General features: G+C 56.8%; 2 protein-coding genes across 4 annotated transcripts; one reads left to right on the forward strand and one right to left on the reverse strand.

The window, feature by feature from the left end:
- Positions 1-319: 319 nt before the first annotated feature.
- Positions 320-10,855, forward strand: PLCD3 (phospholipase C delta 3). 2 transcript variants are annotated; one of them, XM_072356529.1, is made up of 15 exons: positions 320-794; positions 3,198-3,356; positions 5,391-5,619; positions 6,126-6,255; positions 6,640-6,865; positions 7,525-7,726; positions 7,861-8,005; positions 8,080-8,232; positions 8,300-8,428; positions 8,672-8,831; positions 9,202-9,318; positions 9,390-9,538; positions 9,675-9,810; positions 10,096-10,245; positions 10,314-10,855. In XM_072356529.1, exons 1-15 carry the CDS (start codon positions 419-421, stop codon positions 10,400-10,402), a joined length of 2,550 nt encoding a protein of 849 aa, XP_072212630.1. In that variant the 5' UTR covers positions 320-418; the 3' UTR covers positions 10,403-10,855. The 2 variants fall into 2 exon arrangements, with proteins under 2 accessions (XP_072212630.1, XP_072212631.1); XM_072356530.1 differs by having other exon boundaries at positions 322-794; positions 8,300-8,425.
- Positions 10,812-21,155, reverse strand: NMT1 (N-myristoyltransferase 1). Of its 2 annotated transcripts, XR_011905824.1 has the most exons (13): positions 20,946-21,155; positions 18,000-18,111; positions 17,296-17,440; positions 16,326-16,444; positions 16,048-16,139; positions 15,515-15,631; positions 14,941-15,111; positions 14,462-14,570; positions 13,698-13,868; positions 12,972-13,139; positions 12,681-12,818; positions 11,676-11,925; positions 10,826-11,487 (listed from the first exon to the last, which is right to left on the reverse strand). XR_011905824.1 is itself a non-coding variant. In XM_072356531.1 (12 exons), exons 1-12 carry the CDS (start codon positions 21,071-21,073, stop codon positions 11,905-11,907), a joined length of 1,491 nt encoding a protein of 496 aa, XP_072212632.1. In that variant the 5' UTR covers positions 21,074-21,155; the 3' UTR covers positions 10,812-11,904. The 2 variants fall into 2 exon arrangements, 1 of the variants encoding a protein (XP_072212632.1); XM_072356531.1 differs by having other exon boundaries at positions 10,812-11,925.
- Positions 21,156-21,204: the final 49 nt, after the last annotated feature.

Raw genomic sequence — 21,204 nt, forward strand, 5'->3', positions numbered from 1 at the left:
TATAGGGACGGTATGGGGACAGTATAGGGACGATATAGGGACGGTACGTGGGGACAGTATAGGGACGGTATAGGGATAGTATAAGGACGGTATGGGGACGGGACATGGGGACAGTATAGGGACAGTATGGGGACAGTATAGGGACGGTATGGGGACTGTGATGGGGTAGGACATGGGGTCAGAATAAAGGGACAGGGTATGGGGTCGGGGTACAGGCACAGAATATAGGGACAGGGTACAGGGCCGGGCAGGGGGATGGGGACAGCACGGGGACAAGGCGCTGTGGCAGCGCAGCATCGCCCCCCCTGCCCCCCCCCCTCCGCATTCCTTCCCTGCGCGTCATCCCGCGGACAATAGCGGGGGGGTCGGGGGGGTTTCGCTCAGCCAGCGCTGTTTGTTCACCCCGAGACGGTGCGGGATGGGGGGGGGGGGGGATGCGGCTGCACGGGCGTGCATGCACACACACGTACACACATGGATGTGCGTGCACACGCGTGCATATGGCTGCACACACACACGTATGTGCGTGCAACGTGCAACTTCCCCCCGCCCCCCCGAGCCAAGATCTCCACTGCAAACCCAAACTCAACCCAAACCCAAACCCACCCCAAATCCACCCCAAACCCAAACCCAAACCCAACCCAAACCCAAACCCAACCCCCGGGCTCCCTGCCGGCTCCTCCCCGGACCGCCCCGCTCCTCCCCCGCACGGCCCCGGGAGCACCGCACCATGATCTGCGGGCGGAGGACACGATCCCGCCCCGAGCACAGAGGGGGGGTCTTAAAGAAGTTGGGTGAGTGCCGGGATCGGGGGTCTCCATTGCAGGTCCCGAAGGGTGGGGGAGTCTCCTTGGTTGGGGGGCTCCGTGGTCAGCAGTAGTTGGGGGTCCGTGTGGTTGGGGGAGGTCCGAAGGTTGGGTGGGTTCCCCGTGGTCAGAGGTTCCCGTGGTCAGGGGTCTCCTTGGTTGGAGTTCTCTGTGGTTGGGGGTCCCCATGGCTGGGGGTCAGGGGAGTCCCTATGGTTGGGCATCCATTGGTTGGAGGATTCACGGATTTCCCCATAGTTGGGGGTCCCCGCGGTCTGGAGAGTACCCCATGCTTAGGGTCCCTATAGTTGGTTGGGGGGTCCGACAGTTGGAGGGGTTCCCCATGGTTGGGAGTCCCCATGGCTGGGGGTCGTGGTGGTCAGGGGAGTCACTGGTTTGGAGTCCAATGGTTGGTGGTCTCTGTGGTTTGGGGGCCTTCATGGTCGGGGGGTCACCCATTGTCAGGGTCCCCATAGTTGGGAGCCCACCTGGGTGGGGGAGTTCCCCATGGTCGGGGGTCTCCATGGTTGGGATCCAGTGGTTGGGGGTCATCATGGTAAGGGTCCACATGGTTGGGGGTCCCCATAGTCACAGTTTCTCATGGTAACGGGGGTCCCCATGGTCAGTGGTCCCCATGGTTGGAGGTCCAACGGTTGGGGATTCCCATGGATGGAGTTTCCCCATGGTCAGGTGGTCCCGATGACTTTGGGTCTAATGGTTGGAGGTCCCCGTGCCTGCAGTTTCCCCATGATTGGACATCCCTGTGGTCAGGGGTCCCAATGGTCACAAGTCCCCATAGTTGGAGTTTCCATGTGGTTGAAGTTCCCTCTGGTCAGCGGGGTCCCCACGGTCAGGGGTGTCCACAGTCATGGCTTCCCATAGTTGGGGGTCTCCATGATCAGGGATCCCCATGGTTGGAGTTCCCCATGATTGAGGGTCCCTATGGTCAGGAGTATCCCTGTGGTGAGGGGTACCTATAGTTGGGGGTCCAGTGTTTGGGAGTTCCCACATTTGGGGGTCCTCATGGTCTGCATTCCCCATGGTCAGGAACAGCCCTTTCCCACCCCAGGAGGGGTGTGTGGCCGCTGGGGCTGCTCTTAAGGAGTGGTTCCAAAAAATAAATAAAAAGGAGGAAATAATTTCATGGAGAATGGACGGAAATGTCCCGTCAGGCTGGGTGTGCAGCCACTGCCAGCCTATGGACAGGGCTGGGGCCGGGAGAGGGGGGGTGGCAGCCCTGCTCCTGGTGCTCCCACACTGGATTGCAGCGGCTTTGCTGGCATTGCACAGCCCTGGCTGAGAGCTCTGCAGTGTGAGCACAGCTCTGTGTCCGCTGCTTGGCCGTGTCCCATCCCTCTGGCTGCACAGTGTAAGAGGAGCTGATGGCAGTGGCTTGTCCCATCCCATCCATCCCATCCCATCCCATCCCATCCCATCCCATCCCATCCCATCCCATCCCATCCCATCCCATCCCATCCCATCCCATCCCATCCCATCCCATCCATCCCATCCCATCCATCCCATCCCATCCCATCCCATCCCATCCCATCCCATCCCATCCCATCCCATCCCATCCCATCCCATCCCATCCATCCCATCCCATCCCATTCCATCCCATCTATCCCATCCCATCCCATCCCATCTATCCCATCCCATCTGGTCTCATCCCATATGTCTTGCCCTATCCCACCCCATCCCATCCTGACATGTTCATCTCATCTCATCTGTCCTTTCCCCACTCCTATCTCATCTTACCTGGACTTGTCCCATCGTGTTCTGCCTGTGCTGTCATCCATCCCATTTCAAACCATTGTCCTATACTGTGCATGCTGTCCCATCCCATCCCATGTCTGTCCTGTCCCATGTTATCTGTCCCGTCCTTTCTGTGCCATCTCATCATGTTTGTCCAACCCCACTCCACCCCACCCCATCCCTTCTGCCCCATCCCGTGTCACCCTGTCCTGTCTGTCCTATCCCATCATATCTCTCCCATTCCATCAGACCCATCCTGTCATATCTGTCCTGTTCCATCCCATTACATCTTGCTGTTGATGTCTCTCATCCCATCCCCATCCCCACCCCAATCCCCATCCCCATCATCCCATTCCACCCCATCCTCTCTGCCCCATCCCCATGCTACCTCATCCCCATCCACAACCCACCCCCAACCCCATCCCACCTCTCTCCAACGCAGCCCACCCCACAGTGCCTTACCCCACACATTTCATCCCCATCTCATCCCTTCCCATCCCACCCCATCTTGTCTGTCCCATCCCCATGCCATCCCACCCCATCCCACCCCATGCCATCCCCATCCCCTTTCCCACCCCACTCAATTCCCTCCCACCCACCCCATCCCACATCACCCTGTCCCACGCTGTCCCCCTACAGGGCTGTATGAGGACGAGGACCTCCAGCTGATGCTGCAGGGCTCCCTGCTGCGCAAGGTGAGGTCGCGGCGGGCGAAGGAGCGGCTGTACCGCCTGCAGGAGGACGGGATCACCGTGGTGTCTGAGCGGCGCTTTGGGCGCGTGCCCTCCAAACACAGCTGTGAGTGCTGGCAATGGGCCTGGCCCCCAGGGCTGGGGACACTGGTGTAGGTTTGCCATGGCCCCCAGTATGGCCATGTGGGCTAATCCTAACCCTAACCTGCAGCCTAACCCAGACCTCACACGGGACCCGGACCCCAGCCTGGGACCCCACTTGGTGATGCCCTGTGGTCCCCATCTGAAAACATGTTTTGCCCCTCCAGCCATGGACCAGTGCCTCCCATTGTATCCCATTGCCTCCCAGTGTATCCCATTGCATCCAGGAGTAACCCACTGCTCCCAGTGCCTCCCAGTGCATCCTGTTGCATTCTGCTTTATTCCATTGCCTTCCTGCACCCTGTGTATCCTATTGCATCCCACTGTACCTCATTGCATCCTGGTGTATCTCAGTGCCTTCCACTGCATCCAGTGTATTCCATCACCAGCACCTCCCATTGCCTCCCAGTGCTTCCCATTGCATCCCATTGCCTCCCAGTGCCTCCCAGTGTATCCCATTGCATCCAAGAGTAACCCGCTGCATCCCAGTGCCTCCCAGTGTATCCCATTGCATTCCATAACATCCCATTGCATCCTGTTGGATCCCATTGCCTCCCAGCATACCCCATTGTATCCCACTGCATCCCAGTGCCTCCCAGTGCATCCCATTGTACCCCAGTGGATCCCATTGCATTCCAGTGCCTCACAGTGCATCCCATTGCATCCGAGTGCCACCCAGCTTACCCCATTGCATCTCATTGTGTCTCTTTCCCTCCCATTGCATCACGCTATATCCCATTGCATCCCAGTGCCTCCCATTGGATTCCTGTGTCTCTCATTGAATTCTGTGGCATTCCAGTGTCATCCAGCATATCCCATTGCCTTCCATTGCATCCTGTTGCATTTTGTTGCATCCCAGTGTATCCCATTGCATTCTGCTGCCTCCCAGTGTATTCCAATGCATCCCATTGCATCCCAGTGCATCTCAGAGTAACCCATTGTATTCCATTGCATCCCAGTGCAACCAAGTATATGTCATTGCCTCTCATTGTGTTCCACTGCATCCCATTGCCTCCCATGGCCTCCCATTGTATCCCAGTGCCTCCCCATGTATCTCATTCTATCTCATTGCATCCCAGCGCCTCCCAGCATTTGCCATTGCATCCCAGTGTATCCCAGTGCCTCCCAGCACATCCCATTGCATTCCATTGCATCACAAGTCCCTCCCAACATACCCCATTGCCTTTCAACATATCCTGTTGCCTCCCATTTCATCCCAGCATATCCCATTGCATCCCAGTCCTTCCCAGAGTATCCCATTGCATCCCATTGGGTTCCCACACATCCCATTGCTTCCCATTTCATTCCAACATACCCCATTGCATCCCATTGCATCTGAGTGTCTTACAGTGTATCCCATTGCATCCCTTTGGCTCCTATTGCATCCCATTGCATCCCAACATATGCTATTGCATCCCATTGCATCCCAGTGTATCCCATTGCATCCCTTTGGCTTCTATTGCATCCCATTGCATCCCAACGTACCCTATTGCATCCTATTGCATCCCAGTGCCTCCCAGTGTGTCCCATTGCATCCCTTTGGCTTCTATTGCATCCCATTGCATCCCAACGTACCCTATTGCATCCTATTGCATTCCAGTGCCTCCCAGTGTGTCCCATTGCATCCCTTTGGCTTCTATTGCATCCCATTGCATCCCAGCGTACCCTAATGCATCCCATTGCATCCCAGTGCTTCCCAGTGTATCCCATTGCATCCCTTTGGCTCCTATTGCATCCCACTGCATCCCAGTGCCTCTCAGTGTATCCCATTGCATCTCTTTGGCTCCTATTGCATCCCATTGCATCTCAGTGCTTCCCATTTGATCCCATTGCATCTCAGTGCTTCCCATTTGATCCCATTGCATCCCATCTCCTCCCATTTCCTCCCGTCTCCTCTCTGTCTTGCTTGGGATTCAAGTCATTGGCTCAGTCCATGGGTTTGTTGGCTCTGGTGTCCCCATGTGATGCTCACCAGAGCCACCCCTTTGTGTCCCCGCAGTCTCTGTTGCACACATTGTGTCAGTGCACCGGGGGCACCATTCAGAGGGGCTGCGCCGGTACGGCTGTGCCATCCCTGAGCAGAACTGCTTCACCATCACCTTCGAGGGCGGGCGCAGGAGCCTGGACCTGGGGGCACGGGATGAGGACGTGGTGCTGAGCTGGGTGCGGGGGCTCCGCACGTTGCGGGGGCGACTGCGGGGCATGAGCCAGCAAGAGAGGCTCGAGCAGTATCCTATGGGGTCAGCAGGGGTCCTGGGGACACATCCAGGGACATCCCATGGACAGCCAGGGGATGTCGTGGGGACATGATGGGGACAGCTTGGGGACAGTTTGGGCACAGCCTGAGGACATCTTAGTGACATCTCATGGACAGCCTGGAGACATCATGGGGACATTTTGGGGACATGCTGGGGACAGACTGAGGGCAGCTTGGGGACATGTTGGGGACAGCCTGGGGACATGTTAGGGACAGCCTGGGGACAGTCTGGGAACATGCTGGGAATGTTTGTGGACATCTTGGGGACAGCCTGGCTATATCTTGGAGGCCTCCTGTGGACAGCTTGGGACACCTTGGGGACACCACTTTGGGGACAGCTTGGGGAGATCCTAAGGATAGAATGGGGAAACGTTGGGAACATGTTGGGGACACCTTGGGGACAGTTTAAGGACATCTTGGGGTTGTCTTGGGGACAACTTGGGGACAGTTTTGGGTGCTTTCCTTAGCACAGCACAGCTGGATCCATGGCATGCTGCAGCGTGCCGATAAGGACAAGGACAACAGGATGTGCTTTCAGGAGGTGCAGATCATGCTGCACATGGCCAACATCCACATGGACAACGCCTACGCCCACCAGCTCTTCAAGGTACCCTCTGTCACCCGATGTCCCTGTCTGTCACCAACCAGCCTAATCCAGAGGATAGAGGGCTAGGGATGATGACAGGGGGGACACGACCCACACGACTCCATAACCCAGGGGACTGGGGGCTGGGAACAATGACAGAAGAACATGACCCACACAACCCCAAGGTGACCCATGAGGTCCCAAGATGGGGGACATTGGGATGAGGACAAAGAATTGTTGGGTGTCACCGTGCCACATCCATGGAGGTCAAGGCAGTGAAGAGATGGAAGACACCCAATGGGACCAGCGCATTCACTGGGTGCCCCTGGGTAGCTGGAACTCCCAAACACATCCCAGCCCAGGTGGATCCTTTGGGGTTAGGGTCAATGGCTGCTGTCCCAATAGGAATGTGACCACTCTGGTGATGGGCGGTTGGAGGACCGGGAGCTGGAGGACTTCTGCCGGCGACTACTGCGGCGCCCAGAGCTGGAGGAGCTTTTTGGGCGCTATTCGGGTGAGGACTGCGTGTTGTCAGCCGAGGAGCTGAGGGATTTCCTGAAGGATCAGGGCGAGGAGGGCACCCTACACCAGGCCTGTGCCATCATCTGTGCCCATGAGCTCAACGAGAAGGGTAGGGATGGGGGTGACCCCACTGGAGGGTGGGTGGCTGAAGGGCAGAATGGGTGCCATGGTGACGTGGGTACTCATGGTGGCCACGAGGTGGGCTTGAGGTTCTCCAGGGCTGGAAAGAGTGTCCCTTTGTCCCTTTGTCCCTTTGTCCCTCACCCTTCCATGCGGGTGACCTTGCCCCATCTTGGTTGTGGACATGAAGGTTGGGATGGACATGAAGAGACCTCCTTGTGCCCTAGTGCCATCCCAAGGGTGAATGTGGCACTGCCATGGGGCAGCAGGTTGGGAGCAGTCACCCCCATGTCCCTGTAACCAGCAGGATGTGGGAAATACACCAAGGGATTTCCATGTGCCTTGTGTGCCATTGTGCCAACCCAAAGGTTGTATATGCCAGGGGACAGCAGGGGGAGATGGGACACCAAGGGGACATTTGTGCCTTGGTGCCCTGTCAAGTGGGGGGACATTGGGGTGGGGGCAGAGGACCTCCAAGACTTGTGGATGCCACCATGCCACATCCATGGTGGTCAAGGCATAGAAGGGATGGAAGGCACTCAATGAATGGGACTTGCATGTCTTCTGGGTGCCACAGTACCAGGAGTGAGCCAAGGGACATCCATATGGGGACAACCCATGAGGTGCCACCTTTGTCACATCCCCCAGCCCGTCAGCAGGAGCTGATGACACTGGATGGCTTCACGATGTACCTCCTGTCAGCTGCTGGTGACATCCTCAACCAGGAGCATACCCAGGTACACCAGGACATGAACCAGCCGCTGTGCCACTACTTCATCTCCTCGTCCCATAACACCTACCTGACCCGCAACCAGATTGGGGGCACCAGCAGCACCGAAGCCTATGTCAGGTGGGTGCCATGAGGTGGCAAGTTGACCTGGGTGACACAAGTACTGATCCAGAGGTGGTGGACTGGGTGACATGGGGACTCACTGGATGATGTGAGTGACATGGGGTGACATGGAGACTCATCCTGCGGTGTAGGGCACTGATGATGGGATGCCGTTGTGTGGAGCTGGACTGCTGGGAGGGTCCCGATGGGGAACCTGTCATCTGCCATGGCCATGCATTCACCTCCAAAATCCTCTTCCGTGATGTCATCGAGGCTATCCGTGATCACGCCTTCAAGGTAAGGCTGGTGCCATCAGCCCTGGGTTGGGCATTGGGTGCTGCTGCTCAGTGCTGCCCATCCCCATCTCCTAGCAATCACCATACCCCGTCATCCTCTCGCTGGAGAACCACTGTGGTGTAGAGCAGCAGGCCACCATGGCACGGCACATGAAGGCCATCCTTGGGGACATGCTGCTGACACAGCCCCTGGAAGGACAGGACCCCAGTGTCCTCCCGTCCCCGGAGGTAAGGCCATCTGTTGTGGTGTCCCCATGTCACCAAGCAGCCCTCAGCTCAGCCCTTCATCCTGCAGCAACTGAAGGGGAAGGTCCTGGTGAAGGGCAAGAAGTTGTCAGAGCTGCAACGTGAGCCCTGTGGTGTCACCTCCATCCTGGATGAAGAGGATGAAGAGGAGACAGAGGAAGAGGACAGGCTACAGGTTGTCAGTTTTTTGGGGTCTCCATCACCTTGGGGCCACGAGCATTTTAGATTGCCCATTGCTTTGGGTTCTCCATCTCCCTGGGGTCTCTATCATCTTAGGCTGTCCATTGCTTTGGACTAACATCTTGGGATGTCCGTTGCTTTGGATTGTCCATTACTTTGAGTTGTCTGTTGCTTTGGGGTCTCTAACACCTTGGGTTGTCCATTGTTTTTGGGTCTCCATCACTTTGGGGTGGCTCCACAGGCCAAAGATGCATCGCATGTGGCCCCAGAGCTGTCAGCCATGGTGGTATACTGCCAGGCCACCCCTTTCCCCGGCCTGGCCCAGGCCCTACAGAACCCCCAGCCCTATGAGATGTCCTCCTTCAGCGAGAGGAAGGCCCGGAAGCTCATCAGGGAGGCAGGTGAGGGCAGTGGGATGGGGATGGGGTTGGGGACAGAGATGAGGACAGAGCTGCTCTGGCCTCTCCAGGACACAGAGTGTAGTTCTGGGCTGCTGAGGTGGCCCATGGGTTGGGTTGGGGGATTGGGACAGGGTGCTCAGGACTGGTGGGAATGGGGGCTTTGGTAGCAAGGTCAACATTTGGGATCTGGTGTTGGGTGCAGCATGTGCGTCTGGGATCAGGTCTGGGGTTGGGATTAAGTGCCAGCTTTGGGGTCCACTGGGATCCAGACTCAAGGTCGGGGTCTGAAGTTTGGGGATGGGTTTTGGGGTCAGGTTTTGAGGTCTAGGGCACCCATGTGGCCCCCACCCCAATCAACTGTCCCATTCAGGCCCCACGTTTGTGCGCTACACCTCCCAGCAGCTGAGCCGTGTCTACCCTTTGGGATTGAAGATGACCTCCTCCAACTACAACCCCCAGGAGATGTGGAATGCCGGCTGCCAGCTGGGTGAGCCCCCAGCCCCCTGTGTCCCCTGAGAACCAACATCCACCCCAATGGCCCCATCTCTGTCCCTACAGTGGCCCTCAACTTCCAGACTCCAGGCTATGAGATGGACCTGAACACCGGGCGCTTCCTGGGCAATGGGGGCTGTGGTTACGTGCTGAAACCCCAATTCCTGCGCAGCCCCCACAGTTGCAGCCCCCGCCCCCTCGTGTTGCGCATCAGGGTGAGGGTCCCCTACTCCTGCATCCCATATGGGTGACATCAACCCCATACCCAGCTATGTACCACCTGCCACCCCTTCCCAATGTCCCTTCCCACGGGGACCCCACGGTGCCACCCTGCTCCCCCACTGTCCCCAGGTCATCACAGCACAGCAGCTGCCAAAGCTGAACCGGGAGAAGCTCAGCTCCATCGTGGACCCCTTTGTTAGGGTGGAGATCTATGGGGTGACAGCAGACTGCAGCAAGCAGCAAACGGCCTACAGGAGCAACAACGGTGATCCCATTATAGTCCCCATTCCTCACAGTGCAGGTCAAACTGGTCCCGTTATGGTCCCCGTTCCTCCCAGTACACCTCAGCCTGGTCCCATTATGGTCCCCATTTCTTTTAATATAACCCAGCCTGGTCCCACCTTTTCCTCCAGTATAACCCCGATCCCATCCCATTCCACCCGGTCCATTTCAAGTGGCCCCAGTATGGTCCCCATACCCCCAGTACATCTCAGCCTGCTCCCAGTGTACCCCATTCCCTGGGCAATGACCACCCTGACGCATCCCTTAGGTTTCAACCCACGCTGGGAGGAGACTCTCACGTTCCAGCTGCAGGTCCCTGAGCTGGCCTTGGTGCGCTTTGTGGTGGAGGACCACGACAGCACCTCCTGCAATGACTTTGTGGGGCAGTTCACGCTGCCGCTGGGCAGCATGAGGGAAGGTGGGTGCCCCCCTACTGGGGGAGGGGACAACCCCACGTCTCCTACTCAATGTCTACTCTGTCCCCAGGTTACCGCCACGTCCATCTGCTCTCCAAGGACGGCGCATCCCTGTCCCCTGCCACGCTCTTTGTGCACGTCACGTGCAAAAGGCCATGATGTCCCCATGGCCAACGTGCTCCTCCATGGGGTTCAGGGCATCCTGCTGAGACAGGATGGGGACGCTGCTCTCCAGCCTGGGTGAAAGCAGGGCTGCCTGGGGTCCCCAGTGGGGAAGGGGACCCTGCCTGTGTCCCATTTGTTGGCATTCTCACCCCACTTTTCCCCTCTGGCTGAGACTAGGAGGAGATGGGGACATGGTGACAACCAGGACAGGGTGGCCCAGCCACCACGTTCCCAGTGCATCTGCAGGGACATGATGGTGCCAGCAGCTTCACCAGCTCCATCCCGACTCCTTTGGGCTGCAGGGATGGTGCCTGCTACAATGTCCCCAAGGGGACCCTGCCACCACAGCCATGGCGCTGACCCCCCAAATGGTTTGGTGCTCAAGAACCGTTGACAGAGATTTGCACCCAGTGCCCAGTGGGTCTAATAAAGGTTTATTGAACAGCCTGCGCCGCGTCCCCGTCACCTGCTGTCACCTGCAGGGGGTGGCTTTGGGGACTAAGGAAGAGATGCAGGGGAAAATGGCCGAGCCCCCTTTTCTGATGCTCTCCCCAGTGCTGGGGATTTGTTGGAGCCTGATTCACCCCATTGTCCTGCAGCCCCAGAAAGTCCCACATGCTCCCAGCTCTGTGCTCGTAGCTGATGTCCCCATCACCGCTGCAGGGCGGCTCTTGGCTCAGTGGGGCACAGGAGAGGATGCAGAGCTGCTTGCATAGTAGGGAGACAGGGACACTGGGAGTGCATAGATGGACACGTGCAGCTTTGGAAACCTTTGGCGTGGAGATTGAGAGCGATGGGCTGATGGAAACAGACGTCTTCTTGGGAAAAAGGCTTCCATGGAAGAATCTGATCCTGATTCTGAGCCTGTGCAGGAGGCACGCAGGTGGTGGGAGAGGCCGAGCCCCCAGGAAGGCTGATGGCACGTTGTAGGGCATGCAGACCAGACTTGGATGGCGTGGAGAGAAAAGCATCCAAGCACAGCGTGTTGAGGTGGCATGGGGTGGCAGATGAGGATGTGCTCCAAGCTGGGTCCCCTGCATCTTCGCCATGGTGAGCACTGAGGGTTTGAGACTCCGAGGCTGGGGAGGAGAAGGGACAAGGCATTGCTCGCACAAATAGCCCTTAAAACCAAACATCGAGGTGTTCCCGAGCAGGGCGGGATGGCACCAAGGAGCAGGTAGTGGCCTTCAGCAGCTGAATGCACTCGTGCCAGTTTGGAACAGGAAAGATTTAAAATATATATATAATATATACTTTTATTATTCACCCGTTAATTCCATTATATGCCAATCATGAGCTAGTTTCAGCAGTTACATTCCCTTGATCACGTCTTTAGGAGGATGCAATTAATTCAAAACAAAGGAGAGCACTGCCAGTGCCTGGGGATGCAGTCGGTGACATCGGGCAGGGCTGGCAGGGCTGGCTCACTTCCACGTGGGGCCACGTTCAGCCGGGCCAGGCTCCTCACTGACACCGCGCCATCCTCACAGGGTCACTTACTGCAACACCAGTCCGACCTGGGGAGCAAAGAGATATGGGTTGCAAGCAACAAGTGACCATCTGCTACCTCCAACCCAGCCCAGATGGATGCAACTCCCTCACTATTGCTGCTGGGAGGGCTCCAGCCCCAAAGCCACCAGCTCTCCCGGTGAGGAGCTGCTCAAACAGCTCTGCAGAGATCTCTGGGAGCTCAGTGATGGAGCTGCACTGAGGTGCGTGGATTTGTACCCTGTGGGTGCTGCATGACTCCGATCAGCCCAGAATTCACGGCTGCAGGAGGTGGCAGAAATCCCTAATTCCACACCTGTCAGACCCCACACCTCTAACGAGCTGCCTGCAGGCTCTCCTGCCTTCGGGAGGGCAGAGATCCTAATGAATGCCAGAAGTATTAATGAGCTGTCGCGATGCCACATGGGCAGCCTGCAGGAGCACGGTGCTACACAGCAGGATGGATCCTGGCTCTCCAGGGCTGCTCCCAGTAATGGTTCCCAACCCACACAGGACTCCCAGTGAGTGGGATGGATGCTGACCCACAACGCTGTGTGGTGGAGCAGTTCTGCTTCCTCCAGAGGGGCCCTTGTTGGTATTGTCCCACCATGGTGTCCTGCACCAGGCTGACACATAGCCCATAGCGCTGCACTGCGGCAGACACAGAGAAGGGACTGCTGTGCCCACTGGTGTGTATCTGCCAGCCCACAACCTCCTCTAAGCAGCAGATCCCCACCTCTGGAGCCTGTCCCATACGTCCTCTGGGCTGGAGGACCCCACTCACCTTCTCCGGTGCCATGCTGGGACATTTCCAATTGTACAGGTAATACTGCAGGTTCCCGTCCCCGATCCCAAACTTCAGCTTCTCCAGGAAAGTTTTGTTTTCCATGAGATCCAGTGCATTGAAGACGTCAAATCCTTTCTGCACGAGCAAAACAAAAAGCCATCAGCTTCTGTGCTGGTCAGTTCTCCCGTGTGTGTTTCACTTCCTGATCCCCCCCCCCCCCCCCAGCCCTCTGCACCCCAAATAATGAGGATGATGAGGCTCCATGCTGCCCAGCCCCGCTGTGCTCACCGACTTGGCGAGGATGAGAGCGTCGCTCATGAGGTCGATGAGAGGCGTTTTGGTGTGGACGTTGTAGAAGGAGTAAGCAGCTTTCAGGCTCTTGTGGGTCGGGTGGTTCATGATGGTGGAGGGCAGCGTGTAGAAGCTCAGGAAGTCTGTCACCTCCCCTGGGGCGCTCTGAAAGTCAAAGGTGTATCACCACAGTGGGTAAGGACTGGGTTAAAGCCTGCCCAGAGCCTTTAAACTATAGAATGGGGGCGCCGATCTGTTCTATCCTCTGCTCTTGGACCAGCCAGCTCCTTCCTGGAGGGGTGAAACTCCCTACATTTCCACATGGGGTTTTCAGTTTCAGACTGCTGTACATGTATGGGTGTATGGATGGGTTTGAAGTTACGGCCTTGGACTGGGTTTCATACATATCACTGCATTTCTGCCTCCTCTGCAAATGCCCTTTTAGTTTCCCTGCCATAAAAATGTGGAGATGTGGCACCTGGGGACGTGGTTGATGTACATGGTGGGGATGGTTTGGGACCTGGTGATCCCAGAGGTCTGTTCCAACCGTAATGGTGTTGGGAGTGGGCACAGTGGGGATGGGTTGGGGTTGGACTCAAACGGTACCATGACTCTAAGAGCTCACTGAGAGCTGGGGCAGCCCCTGCATGGGAAGCAGCACCTGCAGCAGCTCACACCAACACGACCCCAAGACAACAGCCCTGCCTCGTTCCCCCCCCTCACCTCCACCACGAAGGTGTCGATGATGTTCTCCTGAGGTAGGAACCAGTGCTCCACCTCCTCTCGGCTCATGACGGGCGTCAGGTGGAAATGTTTCAGGTACTCAGTCAGGAGCTTGTGCACTGCAGGGATGTCTTTGTGCTCCATCGGCCGCAAGCCGGGAGTCTTGGGGGTCTGCAGAAAGCAGAAGTCATTTGCACCACTTAAAGGGCAGCTTTGTCCCCAAAGGAATGCCTTCACCCCCCAGATGCCTCTGAGCTGAGATGTGGGTCAGACTTTCTGCTCAAAACAAAGAAAAACAGCCTTCTCCAAATGAAACAAGCAGCTCCCACAACCAGAAGGAAACAAACAAGGGCAGGGCAGGTGGTGGCAACCTGAATGCTTTGTTTGTCTCCTCTATCCAGATGGGGGAAGTTCCCCAGCAGGAGAACTGCGGTGACAGAACCCATCGGTGTGAGTGAGGAGTGAGGGACTGACCCAACTCCAGGTCACCGTGAGGCTGTTTGGACAGATGAAGGCTGTCACATCTGCATTCCTGTTCTACCAGGAGGACGGGATATGAGTCAGCGCGAAACAAAAGATCACAGGGGTCCTCTGGTTGTGAGGATTTGCCCTCAAAATGCAGGTACCCAGGTAAAATAAGCAATGACTCAATAAAACCCAGTGGCTTGATAAAGCCATTTACTACATAAGCCGATGCTATTTCTCCATGCAGAGGATTCAGCCTCAGCTGAGGTCTGTGCGTGCCCAACTCCCAGCTCACCCACCTCGGGCAACCGGTAAAGCTTCATGGTGCGTTGCATAGTCATGTTCCTGCTCAGGTGGGAGAATTTGACCTCGATGAGTTTCCGAGGATTCAGGGAGCGGTGCCAGTACCTGCACAAACACATCTGCTGGGGGAGATTGTTCCTGGGCAGCGAGAAGGAGCATAAGGTTCTCAAAGCTGCCATGAGAGGGCAAGCAAGAACACTGCAAAGGGGTTGGCCAGGAGTTGCCAGAGAGAAAAACAAGAGCGTGTGCAGCAGAGCCTCCAGCCTTGTGATAAAGGAGCAGCTTAAGCTTAAGCTGCTGGATTAATCCCCGAAGGACACTGCAGGGAGGAGAAACCTGGGCTGGGGTTGTCGTGTGCTGCCCCAGGGAGTCCCACACCGATAAGTGCAGCCATCCCCATCCTACGCAGCACGGCAAGGGGCGGTCTGCAGAGCTCTTCATCGGTCCTAAATCTTGTCAGAGAACTGGAGCTCACCTGCATGTCCCCACAGGCTTTGGCAGCACCACTCCTGCTGTGTAAACAGCCTGAAAGATCCCCTCCAGGTGAACCCTCCGCGTGATCTCGCGGATCAGGACCGGAGCCACTCGTTTTGAGCGCAGCTTTTTGTGGACACACAGGAAGTTTATCTCCACCATCTTCTTCTCTCTGAGGAAGGAAATAATGCAGAGCGTGAGACCTGACTGTGCTGACCGGGGTCCAACGCCCTGAGCAATTTAATTCCAGCTCCCCTGAGACACAGACGGGTCCCATGGGAGGCCAAGGGGAAGGCCTGGCTTTGGAGAGCTCTCCTTGAAGCTGCCACACAAAGTTTTCCCAGGAAATATGGTCTCCAACCAGCCCTGGAGGATTTCTGTAGGGCAGAGCTCCTCGCTGATCTCACTTGTGGTGAAAACAGCCCTCAGGGCTGATAGATACATGGCACCCTTGCAGCCCATCCTATATATCCCCATCTTGTCCTCCAAGCAGCCAAGCACCTCCATGGCTGAAGGCCATTGCCCTGGAATGCCACCAAGGGGCAGGATGAGAAACTCATCTGAGCAGCACTTACGTCTCGTAGATGTGGATGGTGGCAGGAATCGCGCTGATAAACCCAACCAGCTTCTTGCTGGAGACCACTCTGACACCACAGTGCCACTGGGGCAGCCAGCCTGGGGGACGCAGCGCCCTGGAGAAGAGACACACATCGGTGGTCACAGCACACCCAAGGTCCTACACGCACCTCCTGCTGCCTACGACCTCCCTGGGACACCCCAAAACCTGCTCTGGGCCACTGAGACACCCAGGCACGAGGAAAGAGGCAACCACAAAGTGACAGTGCAGGAACACTGGGAGGCATTCCTGCACCTTCTGGCCAAGGCCACCGGTGACACAGGAGGAAATCTGCATTCCTCAATTCATGAACGCCCCGAGGAAACAGCAGCTCAGCTGTAACAGGTCTCCAAGTGCTCCTGCTGGCAGCGTTACTTGGCAGTCACCTTCATCCTGCAGCTCTGGGTCACTGCAAAGCAGCTGCAGCGCCATGGCCGGGGTTAAGCCCGCAGCATCCTGCACCCCCTGCTCTGCGGCTGCTCTGCCACTCACCACAGCAGGAACTCAGGAGAGTAGTCGAAGCGGAACATGTTGTCATCATCTTCCACATAGTTCTCGTTCAGCAGCGTGTACAGCTCCTTCAGCTAAAGGAGAGATCAAGGAGGTCAAGTGAATTATTCAACCAGCACCGTTCAACTGCTGAAGCCAGCAGCCCTGAACCAGGACCCAGAACACTTCTGGTGTGGCTTCAGCGCTCCAAAAGTCACTTCCAGCTGTCCAAGCACTGAACTACACGATGGGGACTCACACACCGAGCTGCCCCTACTCACCACGCCTCTGTCCCCAAGGTCCAGCGCATCCCAGGTGAAGCCCTGGGGCAAAGTGTATGGCTCCTGGCGGATGTTGTCCTTGTCTGGTTCAACGGGGCCGTGGGTGTTCACCACTTCTCCTGCCGAAGAGAGCAGGGAACTATGAACATGACCTCCATCCCCACGGCATCTTGTCTGACCATCCCCACGGCATCTTGTCTGGGCACTCTGCACCTCAGGCAAAGCAGCCACAGCAGCGTGGCTGTCAAGAGAAGCACACCCCAGTGATGAGGAGCTGCCTTTAAACGGCACCAAAAGTTTCCAGGCAATGAGGAGGCCAACAAAGCCCACAGCAAGAACTGCTCCCGTCACATCTCTGCTTCTGGAAGCGCTCACTCGTGGCAGCGCCCTCTGCTTTGAGCAGAGATCTGAAATCTGGCCCCAAAAAGCTGCTTGCTACCAGACCCTGAACAGCCTTGTGCATGTAACACTGCATGCCTAAAACACCGAGATGGGCAGCGGGGCAGTCAGCCCGAGCACAGTCAGCAGTTTGGTGCACTGTGGCTGTTTGGTGCCTCTCCTTCCCCACCCCTCTCACACTGTACCTCCCACCTAATGGGGTTTACAGGCACAGAAGCGATGTTTGCCACGTCAGGATCCTCTGGTGAAAGGGGCAAACACAAACCAGGCTTTGCTGCCTCGGTAACCCCGTGCCTGCAGTATCCCACAATGATTCCCCAGCACAAGCACAAAAAGGGACCAAAGCTGGGTATCACTTCCAGCAAACAGCCCTTTGAGACCAAACAAAGCCTCGGACAGGTGCTGACAGAGTGAAAAGGGAATCAAACGCGGTGTCTGCAGCAAGAGGGGCTGGGAACTGCCCCATGAAGATCGTGCAGACAATCTGCAGGCACAGCAACTTCAGAACATATGATGCTCCCATCTCCTGTGAAGGCTTCTTGGGACAGCATGGGGGCTACAGGGCACGTACCGAGCTTGGGCACCGGCTGCGTGTCCCAGAACTGGTAGCTGCGCTTGCTGGCCTCCTCCATGGTTTTGGCAGGGCCCTGGCCTACAGAGAAGAGCTCAATGGCTTTCTGAATCTCCTGGATCCTCTCAGCGGGCAGAGAGTTGACCTGAGGGTAAAAAAAGAAAGGACAAAATGAGGATGCTGAGCTTGTAGGCCTGTGTCAGCTCCTCGTGAGGAGGGCTGGGGGATACCAATAGGGTACAGACAAATCCTGCACTCCCCACGCTCCTTCCCAAGGCTCTGGCTGCTAGTCCAGGGCAAAGCCAAGAGGGGCAGACAGCCCCTGCTGCTGTTCTTATGTTAATTAAGCAAAAATCAACACGGGGGAATGTCATCCAAGAGTAGGAAAATGGGTTTGTTGTGCTGGCAGCCGGGCTCGGTGGCACAGAGTGGCCGTTCCCTGCCATCCCTGCTCTGATTTCGGGAAGAGCAGCTGAGAGGCGCCAGTCTGAGCCTTTCAGTGGAGCTGGCTTTGATACCCAGCTACGGGCTGCATTCACCCTGCAGCAACACCTCCCGCAGCAGTGGGAATTCCCATGCACCGAGCCAGCAAATCGCTCTAAATCTGAAGGCTTTTCAAGCAGCCAAGTGGCTGAATACAACAACAGCAGGCAGTGTCAGCACTGGGATCACTCTGATTGCTCTGAAAGGTGTGAGCTGCTCACCTTCATTGGCTGGTCCTGAGCCTGGTCAGGCTGATCTCCTCCTTTTTCTTTCTTCCGTTTTGGTTTCTTTTTCTTCTTTTTGGCTCCGCTGTCATTCGCTGGACTCAAGCCACTAAGGAACAAAAGAAACATCACTGCAGCTTCTGGGTTGGTTTGGTTTTGTGTCTTTTATTTTGGGGACACTTACACGGTCTCTGAAACACCCAAAGGACAATAAAAGCTCCTTGTTCCATGCCCTGACCTCACAGCCCCCTTCCTTCCCTTGTCTTCCAGCTGAGGACCATAACATTGAGGTTGGTACCTCTGGATGCACTGTGGCCACCTGAGCTGGTGGCCAGGACCAAGCGCTCCCTGCCCCCATGGTTAGAGGCTCCAGCAGCTTCCACACCAGGAGAAACCCCATTGGCAAAGCCAAGAGATCTCTGTGTGTGGATACATCCTCAGTCCAGGGACCCACACAGCATCGCTCCAGTCCAAACTCCTGCTAATGAGTTCAGCCCCAGTGGCATCATTTAACCAACAGGTAGAAGAGGGGAGAAAATCCTCCCTGATTTATGAGTGAAGATGTTGTGAGCAGGAGGAAATCAGAGCTGAGTGTTCTGCATAAGCAGATTTCAGCTGGGAAATGAATGCAGCCCATCAGGCAAAGCACGGAGGAAACGTAATGTGGTGAATGGGAGCTATGCCTGAGTCCTTGGGACTCACAGCCACACTTGGAGGGATGTTCAATTTTAAACCCACTTAGCAAAGCAAATACCAATGGTTAGAGGTGTCGTCTATTTTAAAGTCCATTTAGCAAAACAAATACTGTGCCCAATCCCCTCTAACTCCCCAAATTAACCCCCGTGCCCTGCGGAATCGCAAACATCCCCAATCGCAGCACACAGGGCTGCTCTCCATCCCATCTGTCAGCCAACAGACAGCTCTGCCCAGAGCCCATGGCTCCCCCAGATGTGCTCACAGCCTTTTTCTTCTCCTATCTCGTCAACCCCAGAGCCGCTCTGACAGATAACATGGGTGGAGAAAGGCACACAGGGCTGCACTACCAGAACTATCTTAGCACTTGGGGATGTGGGTTACTGACATAGCAAGGATGGGTTGGGGTGGGACCTGGTGATCTTGGAGGTCTTCTCCAACCTTAACGACTCTTGAAAGAGATGTTAATGCACAAGATGAGGTGATCTGAGGCAGCCAGCAGGGTGTCACTGCGGGCACAGCCTGCCTGAGTGGTGCAGCTGACACCACAGAAAGGACTCCATCCAGAAGGACCTGGACAGGTTTCACAGGTGCCAAAGGCCAGGCTGGATGGGCCCTAAGCAGCCTGACCTGGTGGTTGGCAACCAGCCCATGGTAAGGGGAGGTGAACTGCATGAGCTTTAAGGTCCCACCAAACCATGATTCCATCTCCTCAAACTCCTCCGCGCTTAGAAATCAGAGGTGACAGATGAGGAGCTGTGTCTGTCCCACATTTAGACACTGGAAAATCCTCCTGACGAACGTGTGTGGCTAATTGGGTGCAGGTAATCTCATTAGGCTGTGGGGGCGGGCAGCTGGCAGGGACGTCACAGTGCAGGGCAGCAACACACCATCACCGCAATGTGTTCTGCAGCAAACCAGAAACAGCAACAAAACGCTGCTTCCACACAAAGGAAATGAGAATCAACATGAAAGTGCGACTCTCTGTTGGAAAATGAACTCTGTGCTTCACCAAAGAGAGGCACTTCCCAGCGCTGACACTGAACCAGGGCGGGGGATCTCAATTCCTCTTTCCTGTCCTTAAAAGGAAAGGAAGTGCTGCTATCGCTCAGTAATAGCGCTGGGTTCCTACAGCCCCGAGCCAAGAGCTGATGGCTGCGAGCACGAGCTGGGCACTGGCAGAGGGACAGCCCTGAGCACTGCTCCCAAACAGCCCCTTTGTGCCCTGTGCTGGGGACAGTGCTCACCTCGTGCCCTGATGTAGCACTGGGGGATACGGTTAGTGGGCATCAGGATGGGTTGAGGTGTGACTGGATGATCTTAGAGGTCTTTTCCAGCCTTAATGTTCCGTGAGTGGGCACGGTGGGGATGGGTTGGACTGGATGATCTTAGAGGACTCCTCCAAACGTAATGACTCTGTGATTTGCTCAGCAGCACCCAATGCTTCCTAACCCACGGCTCACCCATCAGCCACCATTCATCTGAACAGCTGGACTGGGAAACCACACCGAGGAGGCACAGTGAGTGGATGCCAATGAGTGGATGCCAATGAGTGGATGCCAATGAGTGGATGCCGTGCCTGCTCTCTGCTTGGCTCTGGTTCCTGCAAAGCTAATCACGATAGAGCAGAGCAAAAGAGAAACCTTCCCAAGCGTGGCTAAACCCATTGCAAGGAGACATGGTGCCACACCCAGGAGGCAAACAAAACAGAACCGCACATCTGTGCTGCTGCAAAACAGCTTCTGCAGTACGTCCTGCACGACATTTATTACCCGACATGCTGATGACGGGCAGAGAAAAGCCCTTCAGACGATGCAGGTGGGAGCCTGGCCAGGCTCGGATGCGCCAAAACCTCAGTGTGAATGGATTGAGATCACAGCCCGTGTCACCGCCATCACTTCGCACCTCGTGCCCCCCGACCCGGCCGTGCAGTCGGAGCCAGCAGCAGCAGCACGGCACACAGCACGGCACACAGCACGGCACAACAAACCCGGCACGAAGCCGCACGACCCCCCGAGGCCTCCGACCCCCATCCGGGCCCGGCTCCGCAGCTCCAGCACACGCTCTCACATAGGAGTGAATGGACGCCAAACGGCCCCGCCCCCGCGCCGATCGACAGGCGTCTCGTTCAATCGCAGCGCGCGATATTATCTGTCGGCCAATCAGCGCGCGCGAGGGGCGGAGCGGCGCCGACTTCCCGGCCGCTGCCCACCTCAATGGGCCCCGCCGCCGCCCCCACGCCGCGCTCACCCCCGCTTCGAGCCGCGCTCCGCTTCGTTCTCGCAGTCGCTGCAGTGCTCGTGGTCGTTCTCCTCCGCCGACGGCCGATGAGGCTTCGCCGGCGGCCGCCTCACTGCTGTCTCACTGTCGTCCGCCATCTTGAAACGGGGCCTCGGCGGCTGCCGCACCCCCACAAGAAAGCGCGCTGTGACTGGGCGGCGGGCCGCGGGGCATGCCGGGAGCGGTAGTCCGAGCGGGCGGGAGGGGGCCGGGCCGGGTGTGGGCGGGA

The sequence above is a fragment of the Excalfactoria chinensis genome, chromosome 24 (assembly GCF_039878825.1).
Source record: "Excalfactoria chinensis isolate bCotChi1 chromosome 24, bCotChi1.hap2, whole genome shotgun sequence".
NCBI classification, from domain to species: domain Eukaryota; kingdom Metazoa; phylum Chordata; class Aves; order Galliformes; family Phasianidae; genus Excalfactoria; species Excalfactoria chinensis.

Bases quoted from the DNA above. Each gene is read 5' to 3' on its own strand.
- PLCD3 (XM_072356529.1), top strand. From the start codon at position 419: ATGGGGGGGGGGGGGGATGCGGCTGCACGGGCGTGCATGCACACACAC. The intron at 8,429-8,671 runs GTCAGTTTTTTG...GTGGCTCCACAG, and splicing joins AAGAGGACAGGCTACAGGTT to GCCAAAGATGCATCGCATGT. The intron at 8,832-9,201 runs GTGAGGGCAGTG...TGTCCCATTCAG, and splicing joins GAAGCTCATCAGGGAGGCAG to GCCCCACGTTTGTGCGCTAC.
- NMT1 (XM_072356531.1), bottom strand. From the start codon at position 21,073: ATGGCGGACGACAGTGAGACAGCAGTGAGGCGGCCGCCGGCGAAGCCT. The intron at 17,441-17,999 runs GTGAGCAGCTCA...TTTTACCCTCAG, and splicing joins CTCAGGACCAGCCAATGAAG to GTCAACTCTCTGCCCGCTGA. The intron at 15,112-15,514 runs GTAAGTGCTGCT...TTCCTTCCTCAG, and splicing joins ACCATCCACATCTACGAGAC to AGAGAAGAAGATGGTGGAGA.